Here is a 13810-nt window from a genome sequence, read left to right on the forward strand (position 1 = left end):
GCAAGAAGTAAGTATTCTTTAAGTGGCTGATCTGTATTTCCAGGCACAGTGCATTTTCCTATCAAGCAGGACTTGATAGTAGTAACACATGGAAAATAACCCATTGAAAAAAAAGTCACTTCCTTGCTTTAGTGGTCACTACAGAGAGTCTTAGTGAGATTCTCACATAAGCCTTTTATTGCAAGAATGTCTTTGAGGAGCTTTCTTAAATTGAAGAGGCAGTAGAAGAGGTTTTAGAACAGCTTAATAAATTGATAATAGCAGGTAGAAGGACTAGTAAGTATTCCCCACAGTGTTTTAAAAAAAACTTAGATAGAAACTGCTGAATTGTCATTCACAGCTTGTTGCTTAAATCAGCCTCAGTTGCAAATAAAGGGAAGGCAGTTATACTTACCCTGCTGTTATTCCTTTTCCTTAACCCATTGGTACCAAACCACTTTAGTACCTCTTCCACTACTACTAACTGATTAAGTGTAGCTATTTTCATATAGTTGTATCCTGAAACAGAGATAAGCTTGGGGACATGGTGCAGAATTACTTGTTGGGAGTAGGACAGTGTGTGTGAACTGTATGCTGTATGATTAAAAAAAAAGAAGTTGCACAAGCATCAAATTGCATAAATCAGGGCATTTAATTCCTAGATGGAATCTGCCTAGCAGGGTCTGGAAATTTCATTAATATAATTAGATGGGTCATACTTGAGTGGGAACTTATGTTACTAGAACTCTACCACTATAGATTCCCATTTACATCTTCTTTTCCTAGCATGAGAATGACATTCTTTGTTTATCTTGTTTTGAAAGTGGCACAAGGTGTGTTGGAGAAAAAGGTCTGGTCCCATTCCTATTCTCATGGAGCCACAGTTTGGTTTATTACATTCTAGGATACAAATACAGGATTAGTTGACTCACTTGTTTGCTCACAGTAATGCAAAGATAATTTTGAGGGATGGTAATTTTATAATTCATCCTGAAAGAAGGACATTGCAGGCTCGTGGTGACAACCAGGACTCTCAGAATAAAACCTCAGGGTTTCTGGCCTGCAATTGTTTCCTGGACTGTTTAGGCTTTGTGACATTCACAGCATTTGATCTAAGTGGGCTTGACAGCTGTAATTTGCACATAGGAAACAACAAGACAAATTTCCCCTTAGTCGTTTGAACTCCTGTATTGTTTTCTGTGGTATCCTATTAAAATAATAGCTCCTCTCCTACAAGATTAGATGAAATAGGGGGAATTCTGCCATCTCTCTAATGTGTTGCTACAGCTTCAGGTTAGTTGACAGGTTGGAAATAGAAGCAAATGCTGGCTCTAGTGTCAGGGCTGACATGCCAGTGAGTTCACCCACTCCTCCTTGTGTTCTGCAATTTCTTTGCTTTTAAACAAAGAGAACAGGAAAGATACATCTTCTACAGCAGCAAACACATGCAAAGCCAATAAAGGAGAAATTCCTTTAGCCTTGGCCAACTGAAGCACCACCTAATTGATTCTGATCTCTCTCAGTTTCTGACATAGCTGAATAGTTGTCATTTCCTCTGCAACTTACATGAATAAGTCTGGGTAAAGCAAAGCTTGTCATAGTATTCAATATGTAACACAGACTTATATGTTTCTGAGGTGCAACATTTCCAGAGAAAAATGTGAAGCCTTATTACCTCTTGGGGGGGGTTTTGGTTTTTCAGATGAGAAGATAAAATCTATAGGATGCAGAAGGTTTTAATAGCCCCTGTGTGCTCTTCATAGAGCACTGATGCCTTTTCTCTGCTTGGTTTGCTTGCATGTGATCACTGGCACACACAGACACTGAAGGGAATATCAGTCTACATTCCCATGCTCTGCAGGTTCATCCTGAGAGTGAAACAAGATCCACTGGTTTGTTGTTGTTTTTTTTAAAACCACCTCAGTTTCATATTCAGCTTTTCATATTCAGCTGCTTAATTGCCAAGATCCAAACTCTACTTTTTAATTGCATTTGTAAAGAGAGAAGCCCAAATGATACAGTCAGTGGAGAAAGGATGTAGCTAAATATAAGTGGCACAATTTATCCTCTTGTTACCAACTCAGTATAAACACAGTTGTAGGTTTACAGTCATAATGGATGGTCAGGAACAGGATGGACCTGGAGCTAAAATATTGTTTGTATTCTATGGTAGTTATTTGAAAAACATATTGGATCAACAACTCCGTGTTATTTGCCTGACAAGGCTATTTTGTTATTTCTTTATCTGCATCCCAGCAAGTTATCACATCAGGATCTGTGTTATCTGTGTGCTAAAGGCATCACCACACCCTTTCCTGCTTCTGAGGTTATCATCTTTGGCAACAACTGGGTGATACCCAGTAGCTGTCCCTGTGTGGATGACAAGTGAGCAGAGCACATCACATGTGGCAATCTGGGCTGTCCTTGAAAACAAATCAGGAAGTTCACACTCTAAATTTTAGTTATTTCCACTTCACTGGCCAAATGTAGGGGTTTGTATTTTGGGGGGCTCTTATATAATCCCAAATTTGCATGAGTTTGGATTTTCACTACTAGTACCTTTCAGGAGCTAGTTATTTGCCTTCAAGCTGCTTCCCAGAAAGACTTTTGATCAGCATGTTGTAGTCCTATTAGTACTAAGAGGAAAATATACACAAAACATGGTTAGTACTTCCAGGAGTCCCTGACATGTATCTGCATCTCTCAGCACTGAAATCCCTCTGAAAAACTCTGTCCACCTCTGCCTTGTGTTCAGATAGGTCTCAATTATTTTCCAACTTGCTTATTCAAGTTTAACACTCTGCAAATGTATTTGCTGTTTAATAATATGGATAAAATTATTTTAACTTTAAATAGTGAAAACCAGCAAAGCACAGACTTCACTTTCTGCACAGACTACAAAGTTACTGCCTGTAATTCCTGAACAAGAGCATTGTCATGTGGGTCAACTGTAGAAGGTAAGTAAATACCTTACAGCACTGATTATTCTGGCTTGCCTCACATTTTTAGAATTAATAGTATGCAATATCTGCTCAAAATAAATCACTACTTCTTCTAGCCAAATATATGACATGAAAAACCTGATCATGGGTTTTGTGAGAGTGAGGTGGCAGGGAAACAGAATCAATTTTCCTTCTGCTACCAGAAGTCATCTATAATCAAATGTGTTACCCTATTAAACCCTGTATGATCCTGCAGGCACCAGTGCAAATTCTGACACTTTTTTTCTGGTGTAGAATATTATGTCCTACACTTCAACATTCTGCTGACATTCGTTTCTGACAAAGGCAGAGGAAAAAAGCAATTTGCAAATGATCCCTGAAGAAAATCACATCTTTGAAATAAATACCTTGGTGATGAAATTCCCCAAACAAAAGAAATCGATCAGTCTGTCATTCTTGTATGTCAGAAGGAAGGACAAGAAGCTGATTTCCTCTTGGAACTAAAACCAGTCTCCCACTTCTAACTTTCTCCAGTCCTTGTGCTCCAGTAATTCTTTCAGGAAGTCCAAATATAAGGAAACAAGTCTGGAAAGAAATGTGCAGTAAGAGATCTCTCTGCCTGAAAATACTTGTAATGCCTAGAAACAGAAGAGATGCTACTTGAATAAGAAATACAGACTAATATATCAATTGCATAGACAAGGCTATGGCTGCTTGCACAGGTGATATTAGTGTGTATGGTGATTTTTTTAGGTTAAAATCTTAAGGAATTCCTTCTTTACATCTGTTTAAATTGGATGGAGTTTTATTGCAAACTGAATATCATGTCATGCTATCTTTTGATTGTGTTAAAAAAATTGGTGTATGGAAGAGCAGCTTGATTTTTGTGCTTCATGTGGAACCATGAAGATGAAATTGTATGTCGAGAGCAGAGCTGAAGAAGAAATTTTGAACAGCATTGCTGAAAGAAGATGAGGCACTTCCAGAAAAAATTAATAATTCAGTTAGATTATTTTTTGGCATTTGAGAGAGGCCAGCTAGGTTATGGGACAGCCTATTATTAGTGACTGCTTTTGAAGTGATTGCCAACCATCCATCTTATGAGGACTTACAGTGATGAGAAGTTGTTGATACTACTATTTTAAAGTGAGGATATCAGGAGGCACAAAGAGATAACATGACACAGGAAGTCTGTGACATAATTGAGGGCAGTTCTCAGATGGTCTGAGCTTAGTTGTTTGCCATTTGGACTCAGCTTCTGCTCACTGAGCAGGTGCTTTCCAGGCCCCATCAGCCTTCCTATAGTGCAGCTTCTTCCAGGGATTCCTCCCAACCTCTTCAGTACTAGACTATTTCTGATATCTGTCAACTGGCTCTCAGGTAAATGTTATCTTCCCATATCCCTGTGTGTCATGTACCTGCACACCTTAATTGGCCTTTTGTGAGAAGATTTACTCTCAGGTTAAAAAATAAGACATTTCTACAGTTGTAACAGGATATGTTGCTAAGGGAGTGCTCACCTGTATTCTGTATAAGATAGGTGAAAATAATGCCAAATACATGAAATTATAATGTTACATGACATTGTGGGGAAATATTATTACAGGATGTGGCTGCAGAGGATGAAACTCAGACCTAGATCTTGCCTTTTATCATGCTAGATTTTGAATGCATATCTCAAAAGAATATTGTCTCAGAGCTAAATACTCTGTGAAAATAATAAATAGAACTTTCTGCTTTAGTTTTGCTACACTTCCTGCAACAAAACCACTTCCCCCTTCACCTGATAAGGTCAGATTCAACTCATTACTAACTGTGCTTGTGGGTGGCTCAGCAGCAGATGATGCTGCAGTTGGAGCAAAGCTTGCTAGCTAGGTCCTTAGGCTGGGAAAGGAGATTGTGGTCTGCTTTTTGCATGAGTGCTGGGCTTGTTTCTATGAAGTCTCTAGGATGCTGCTAAAGGGTAGTTTGCTCACCAGGGAGGAGCTGACTGCACATGAATAGTTGAGTACTGAGACTGAAAAATGCCAAATGATTAAACTCCCAGGATTGACAGAGACAGCTCTAGACTACATCATTTTGATAAAACCTGGGGTTTTTTTCTGAAGAAGGAGGTGGGATGTAGATAAGGAGTGTATACCAGGAGCTTCTTGATCAAAAATTATCCTCTTGGTATCACACTAACAGCTGCTCCCCTGAAGCACATGCATTTCAGACTACTGATACAAGAGCCTCCAGCAAGGAAAGAGCTCTAGCCAGAGCTAGAAACCTGAGAGAGCTCCACTGGGGATAGTGGGGATGAAGATAAACTCTGAGCCCTCCCCTGCAGTACTGCTGTCCTCTGCCTGTTTAAGGGGAAGCAGCACTGTACTCTCTGAATCAAAAGCAGCATTAATGGACTTCATGAATGACCAGGGACAGAACAGTGTTCTATTTAGGGAAATTAGAGACAGATACAGACCTGGCAGTTCCTGGATGAAGTGCTGCCATTTTATGAGGAAAGAAAGAAGAAAAACTCAGTGTCTTAAAGCCAACAGTTGTGGACTTTTCCCTTTTTCTTTTTTTTTCCCCCTGAAAGTGCCCAGTGTTACGCTCTGAGCTGTTGCTAGGTCAAATTCACACACACTGGTCACTATTACCCTGAACACTATTTACTGCATCAATCTCTTTGACAATCAATGCCCCAAGGACAAGATGAAACAATCTTGGTGTCCTATATCCCATTAATTCTTTTAATAAAACTGGTAGACATGTCAAAGGCTGCATAAAAGCTAATGAAAGTTCCACATCAGCAATTGCCAACGATTTTTAGTACACTGCCTTTTGCCATCAACACTTCCACCTCTCTCTGTAGAGAGCTTTGAGATCCTTGAACACATAAGGTGTTTCATGTCTCTGTATTTCCTTCTGAGAGACTGTAGTTGTATAGTTAGATAAGACAAGTTGGTTACCCAGTGAATGTAGACTTTAAGGCAAATTAGAAGTTTGATTGTGTATATTCCAGTCTAATGCCATGAAAATTCAGTGCAGGTCCACCTAGGGTATTACCTGGGCTTTGGCCCCTGCTGCATTCCTGAAGGAGTCTTTAAATGCCATCACTAAAAATACAACTAAAAATATGCTTTGCCTGCTTTTCCTTCTGTGAGTGTGGCTTTACAAAAGTGTTTTCATATTTAAAAGGATCTCTCTCTCATCTGTCTTCAAGCAAGACACCCACACAAACAACAGAAGGTAGAAATTATGCAGAAATTATGCAGTGAAACTCATAGTTCAAAACATTCTAGCAAAGACACGTACCAAGTGTGCTCAGGAGTGAGGGAAAGATTGCAGTTAAGCTGTTTTTATAAATCATGCAGGTATTTGTGAAGAACAGTAGGTGTGGTTTCAAATTGCTGGGATCCTTCCAATTATCCTATTGACACTTTCTGAAAAGCATAATTTCAGTGCTCTGAAGTGATAGGACTGTGGTTAAAGTTACCATAAAATTTGATATGAAGCTGTTGAAGGCAGAAGTTCCTACTAGTACTGACCTACTGGGTTTGCCAGTTGGCCATTTTTATAAGATCAGTTTTTATGTTTTCATTGATTCTATAATTTCAGTCACAGTAAATAACTGTGATTCTATAATCTATGCCCTCACGCAGCTTTCAATTGTTTTCAGAGCTGTATGCACTCAATTACATGTTTGATTTTTAAGTATCATGGAAGTCAATCCCTCCTCTGTTCCTGCTTCTATAAGAGATTCAAATCTTAATCATACATTAAAAGGAAAATTCCTCTCAGTATGAAAGAGCTCACAGAATCAGATTGCTGAGCACATTCCAGGGTACTTGGCACCATTAGTGGGTCCTGCATAAACTGCATGCTGGGATGTGTTTCTCTCCAGAACAGACACAGAGGGTTTGCAGGGAAGCACTGCTGCTTGCTGGCAGAATCATTCTGCAAGGGGCACTGGGCAGGATTTTTAAGCCCACCCTTCCATCAGCCAGCATCAATTTTTGATGCATTGTATCCTGCCCACGCTTGTCATTTTCTAGCTCACTTCAGCAGCTGCTGCCTCCAGTATGATTTCACAGCCAAGGAACACTTCTTATCCCAGTTCTTAGGATGTAAAAGAAAATGGAGACAGATGTTGTTATCAGGCCTGCAGCTACATGAGCTACCAGAGCTGGTGACAAGCTACATTTGCTTTTGCACTCTGTGAGAGTAAGAAGTAGAGAACCCTGTGCTTCCTCACCTCTCACCCCCTGCCCTCAGCATTGTGCACTTCCCTAAAATGTAAGATGAGCTTGACTGGGATCTGGGCATTTCCATATTTCAAGGTTCCTCACCACATGCTACTTTGGGAGCTGCAATCCAATTTTCAAAAGTGTCATTGATGATTACTGAGGAGCATTTCACTTGGGAATCTGGAAAAAAATGCTTGTATTTAATTATTTCCAAATTTGTCCCGCTCTGTACCAGCAGAGCATGGGAAATGCAGCTGAGCACAGGGGAGCACTTCAGCCAGGTGGATGTGGTGGATGTTCTCCAGGAAAGCTTTGGGCTTTGCACATCTTTCCATTGACAGCTTCCCTGGAAGTGAGTGAACATCTCACCCAGGTACCTGAGCCACCATTCTGCTTAGTCTGATGTCCATTGCTTAATTTGTCTACATCTTCAGTACAATCTTGTTTTCTTTTCTAATGAAGAGGAGAGTTTGTTACTGTGGAAGTCAAAATTATGACATTTAGATATTGAATTACTTAGGAAAGACCTAATTAACCTGCTCTTTTTTCTGATACTGTTTTCTTTAGTTTCAGGTTTAGCCACATGAAATACCATCACTGTTGGATGAAAGAAGACACATCATACACCACAGAAGGAAGCATCTCTGTTTCCAGTTTGGGGAGCTATGTTATCCATCTTTTCCTGGGAATGCCAATTATGCATTTTAGTTGAATACCTCCATTTTGTTCATCACCTGAACTATTTGGTATTAAGAAAATATGAATGATGGACAAACATGTTTTGCTGCAGAAACAACCTCAGTAGGAGAGTATATATTTCTCATCTATTTTCAGCTCATTCAGGATTCATACTTAATCATGTGGTTGTGAGATAATCCTTGCAATAATTACATTTTCTATCAGAGAAGAAATTTATTTTATATTCCATAGAATAAGAAGGTCTGTTTAAAGTGAGGAATTATCCTCTACTTTCATGAAATGAGCAGAGTTTTCAGCCTATTTAATGCTCTAGATGACTAAGATGCTTAAAAGAAACAATTTCTGTCTGGTGAGAAAGGTGACTGAAGGATCACAGAAGGAAAGAATTCTGTAGTAAACATGTTAATTTCTGCAGTAAATCAGGAACACCATCATAATTTCTGCAACATTTTAGTGGGTAGAGAAAAAAATGTGGAAAAGTAGTAATTTGGCTTCAAACCACAACATAGTTATTATTTTTTAATAACTCATTAAGACACTAAATGGGGTTTGTACTTTTTGATAAATTGCATTTTTATCTTTTGTACTAGCTTAGGTCATTAGCATTCAGACTCATTATGTCTTGGAACTTTTCCTCACTTTCCATTTCTTCCTGTTCCTTGGAGTGTAATGGAGCTGTTTGGGCTGAGCAGGGTCCCAAACTCCTTCAGTGCTAACACATGATTTGTGGGTAGAGCTCAGCCCTCAATTACCAGGCAGAGACAGAAATTGCAGGGCCAGGACTTCAGACTCCCTTGTGCTAAATCCATCAGGATGCACAGACTGTAAACTGCCCATTGCAGACATGACAGGCAGCAATTTAGCATCATGTTAATACTTCAGAACCTCCATCCCTTACAAATATATGAATTTTACCTCCTGAAGCTTTCTGAAATTGCATTCTCCAGTCTTCACCAAGCAGTTCAGATTTAATAGGAATAGTTGTGAACATGAGTTTCGGAATGATTTGAGGGCATAAGGAATTTTTTATATTTAGTTGGATAAGTCTGAAGCCTTTGTTTCTACTGTTACCATTGTATTTAAAAAAAAAAAGAGAGAAAAATACTTCCTTGAAGCTTTTGATAATTTTTTGTTTATCTGTGATAATAACTTTTAACTTTTCAGAAATGGATTTTTTAGTTTATCTGTGGTCATAACTTTTTAACTTTTCAGAAATGGATTTTTTAATACAGTCTATAAATTAAACCTCCCACAATTTGTTTCTGGCTTGTTTTTTCTTCTTACTGTGGAGCAGCAACTTACAGATGAAGAGACATATTTATCTCAAATCACTGCAGAATTGCTAAGGCCATTTTGGTCAGTGTTTAAATGCTTGAAGTGATTCAAGCTATCTATTGCTTTTCCCCTTCAGTAATCCAGAGATCTTGATAGTGACAGCCCTTCTCCTTGTGACCCCAATTTAATTTCCTTTCTCCTATAATTTAATTCCATTATTCTTGCTGCCTATAACCTCCCTCTTTCCTTTTCCTTAGACAGATAAACTTCATCTTACTATTTTAGTGCCCACAGTTATCCCACAGCTCTCCAAGTGTTTGTTTTTGTCTTCTAAGTATGATCCAAACTATAAGAAATAGTGGAAGAATGGCAAGACATTGATAAGGATGATAAGAAAAAATATGTGATCCTAAGGTAATTCAGGTTGAAAGGGACTTCAGGCAATATCTGGTCCAACCTCTTTACGCTGCAGTAGGAGGGGACTAAAAACCAACTGGTTTAGTGTCTTACCTTTTTCTCCTGATATCCACTTGGTTTCTCTTCTCCCATGTCCTCCTAATTCCTCATCTTCATCTCTGGCTTTCTCAGAACTGAACAAATGAGGAGAGAAAGGATGTCTTGGTGCAGCCACTCAAGGTGAAAATGATGGGCAGGAGGGAGGGAAGAACCTCAGAAACCAGCAAGGGGAAGGAGATATGAAGGTGGAGGAGAGTGAGGTGAACAAAACTGGTGGGGAAGGTGGGACTGATGGAATGCAGAATGTGCAAAATGGACATGGGGCTGAACTGGTAAGGGAACTGGAGGGAAGGCACAGACCACTTTAAACACCAGCACTGGATCAGCTGCTGATGCAGTGTCTGAGACAAGAAAGGGCAGGAAGAGCAGGACTGCATTTTCCCAAGTCTAGTAAATGGGTTGAGAGGCTTCTGAAGGTGTTAGGAAATTATTTGAAATACCTGGTGTTCTGGCTTTCACTTAGGTGACACAGTCTGACTCCAGGACTGGCACCTTTTTGTCAAGAGCCTTTCAGCCTCAACCCTGTGGTGCAAAAGAGAAATGGCACATTTGTTTGAGTAATGTCTTCACACCTTCCTCTTAAGAGCAGCAGCAGCAGATTCAGTTCACTAAGAATTATGACTAGTCCTTGCTGCAGTTTTCTTAGAATCCTTTCGCACATCATTGTCGCGTTGTGGTGTATTCCTTGGGTGCAATGTTTGAAAGGCAGAATGAACAGCTAGTGCTCTGCTTTGAGTCTGCTGCAGCATTTCCTCAAAAGGCTGTGAAAAGGAGATCAAAGTGGGGAGACTAATAGGGAGTTCTTAGCAGATGTGTGCTCAGGGACTTTTGGGGTGTAGGCAATAGAAGGAGAATGATCCAGAGTGATCAAATTAGCTGTCTTCATTCCTTTGAGCTCTTCTTTTAATGTTCTCATCTTTGACTTCCTTCCTTCAAGTTCATGCAGATTTTCAGTTTACTTCAGAAGTGCCATTATTGCAGTTCTGCTGGAGCTAATCAGATGTCATCTCTTGTTTATTCTGAACAATGCTGAAAATTTCTTTTAGAGAGCATTTTCCTAATCCAACCTCAAAAATTGTTCCGATTTCCAAAGAGCATGTTCTTTTGTTTTTTCTTTTGAAAATAATTTTCCCCTCTCCCATCCTTTTGATATACCTCAGTTTCTGACATTTTATTTTCAAATTTTAATTCTAAAATTGTACACCATCATCAATATGAATGCTGAAGTAGGAGTCAGAGCATGGAAAATCTGCAGGTTGCACAATAAAAGCAGCTTCAGCAACAAAGGTTGACCTGAGACAGAATAAAGTGTTTCCAGTCAGACTGTAAGAATTTCAAAGTAGGTCAGACTGGCTGATGGTGTCACGTTAAGCCTTGCTCTGAGATGGTTTTAAAAAGAACTCAGGAAAGTCCTTTTCCACTCTTTCATTCTTTTCAGACTAACAGAAAGGACAGGGCTGTCATTTGAAATAGAACCGGAATGTCTCAGAGATAATCCTGTGAGCTGGGTGACTGCTTGGATGCTAAAAACACCTCTGTGAATCAGAGAAAAAAGGGGAAAAATCTGCATTTGTCACTCCAAATACTGTGGTGTTTCAGACTCATTAAAGTTGTTAGGGATCCTGACTGGCGGGTGATACTGGACATTACTGGTGACACATCATTAAAAAGCCTCTCAACTGGTAATGACTGTGAGTTTGTATTATATGATTGAGGCACATTTTAGAGGAAGATATTAACAGCTTCAGTGGATGATCTAAGCAGCGTGAAAAAAAGTGGAAGAGACAGTTCTTTTGTTTAGCTGTCTCGAGCAATGGATGCTGGAGTGTAGGAGGAACTCATGGGGAAGAGATGTTTACACATGAATAGACTATACCCTAAAAAGCAGCAAACAATTACAGCTTGCTTTGGTTTGTTTGCAAAAAAAAAAAAAACCAAACGAATATCCTTAATATACAGCAAATGACTTTCTTTAACAATCTACTTCCAGCTCATCCTGCAGTGATGACCTGTAACAGTGGATCATCTGCAAGGCTGTAGATATACAGACATTGTTTTAAATTTCATCTTGATTTATTTCTAGCTCTAAGCCTGCCTCCTTTGTTTCTGCATAACAGGGTGGCTGTGCTCTAAAGTGAATGGAATGCCATGGAAAACAGATCTGCTCAAGAGAAGAGGGAATTTTCACAAGTACTTAAAACCTAGTTGTTTGCCAAATGCCAAGGCACACGAGGTGCACTGACCTGGGAAAAGGTGGTGATGAAAAAAGAACACTCTCCATTAAAAGTTTAAGGCAACATCTGTTTTTGTCAGATTCCCAGTAAAATCACACTCATCACTCCAAAGGTAAAACACAGTATCAGAAAGTAAATTACTTTGCTGAGTATATCCTCCCACCACATCACTCTTCAAACCACTCCTTTTTAGTGTACCATCTCAGTTCAGCATCCCAAATGATTCATTTGACTGATGGAAAAATACAAATCTGTGTAAACAAAGTATTCTGGCTACATCCACATAGCACTTTTCTACTGAGCTATTATTTACCTAAAATGGATTTAAAGATAGAGCATTCAGTCTTCCTAGGACAAGATGATTGCATCTAAGATCAGATGGAATATCCCTATTTCCCTCCCTACCCCGTATGGATGTAAATACCTTAAGTCCCTACATTATTTTCTATAGTTTCTTTTCTTTAGGGTAAGGTACTTCATTCATGCATGCATAATACAAGCAAGACAGTGAAATCCCTAGTAAGGAATATCTCAGACAAGCAATCTTTGTCTTAAGAATGCCCCTTAATAATTTCAAACATTATCCCCTGAGGCTTTTGATACTAAACTGTTCAGCTTCTGCTAAAAAGCACCACTATGAGTCAGCACATTCTTCTGACAGGTTTAACACTGTATATTCTGAACTGCATTTCAGAGAAAAAAAAAAGATCTGTATCAAAAAGTGACTAAATTCATTTGTGTCTGAAAACATTCACTTGGCATAGGAACAACATGAAACAGTCACTGTTCTGTTCCACGACTCATTTGGCAGTAATATGATGCTCACAGATACCTGATCTACTCCAACTTGCACAGAAAAGCTTCTTGATGAAAAATAATCATCAAATTAAAGCAAAAATAAATCCAGGATATCATGATTGATGTGTGAAAACACTAGACTTTTCTTGACAATCGGTTCGATAAATAAACTACCAGGTATTATATTCTGCTTGCCAGCACAGAAAACCAGCAAAAGAAACAGGCCTTCTTACAGGGTATGAAAGCTTTCACTGGTCTCCATACCTTCAAAACTGAGAACTGCTCATGACCAAGTATATGGAGAAAGTACATGGTCCCCAGGAATCCACACTGAGAAGCTGTTTTGGGTCAAGGCATGAATACACAATGACCTCTGGTCAAGAAAGTACAAGTGTGTGTCTCTCCCAGCAGCCAGACAGGGTGATGAGAGAAGAGTCTGCTCCTTCCCCTCAAAACTCAGAAAACAGAGATTAAAAGTTTTGCATCAGCTAAACCTTATCTTGTACTAAACCTCTGAAATGTTGCTTTGGGAAATAAAGCAATGCCAGGAAGAACTGTCAGGGATCTGACAGCTGGTGGGAGCTGTGTCCTACCTTTCAGCTACTGGGTTTGCTTCCTGGCTGCATTTTTCTGTGTCCTGCTTTCTCCCGTGTTGAGGTAATCTTAGCTGTTCAGTATGGCGTAAATACCAATGAATGTCAAGCTTTGTTTGCCCTTTCAGCTCCCAGGGGGATTTTCTTCGTTTTGTTCACATTGCTATAACTTGTTTTTTTACATTCTGTACAAGTGGATTTGAAGACTGTACATCATCTGCTTACCCAGAAAGAGATCTCACACCTGTTAAACTACAGGGTGGCAGAAAATAGGTTCTGTGTAATAAACCTTATTTCAGGGAGAATGAAAATTTCTTCTCTAAATAACAAAAGATGGAAAAGTCACAGTGAGTGTGACAATAGAACAGGGACCACTTTAGTGTAAGACACAAACAGAACTTTCTGTCCTCTCTTACCTGGACCCAAGAAGGTTACCATGTGCAAAGCAGATACATGGTTTCTCTTTTCTCTCAAACACAGAAACTTCCTTATCATGTATTTCATTATTTTTATGATGTATGAACTATGTTTCTATGATTAAACAT

The 13810-nt window shown here is 39.2% G+C and overlaps 1 protein-coding gene across 1 annotated transcript in view; it reads left to right on the top strand.

Annotated features, from left to right (window-relative positions):
* Positions 1-2933, top strand: part of TMEM156 (transmembrane protein 156) — a 13595-nt gene extending 10662 nt beyond the window's left edge. Inside the window, exon 6 of the mRNA XM_009072908.1 lies at positions 2836-2933. Within this exon, the coding sequence (XP_009071156.1) occupies positions 2836-2933 (98 nt within the window). The remainder of the gene's footprint in view (positions 1-2835) is intronic.
* Positions 2934-13810: the final 10877 nt, after the last annotated feature.

Source organism: Acanthisitta chloris, unplaced genomic scaffold, assembly GCF_000695815.1.
Source record: "Acanthisitta chloris isolate BGI_N310 unplaced genomic scaffold, ASM69581v1 scaffold2194, whole genome shotgun sequence".
Taxonomy (NCBI): domain Eukaryota; kingdom Metazoa; phylum Chordata; class Aves; order Passeriformes; family Acanthisittidae; genus Acanthisitta; species Acanthisitta chloris.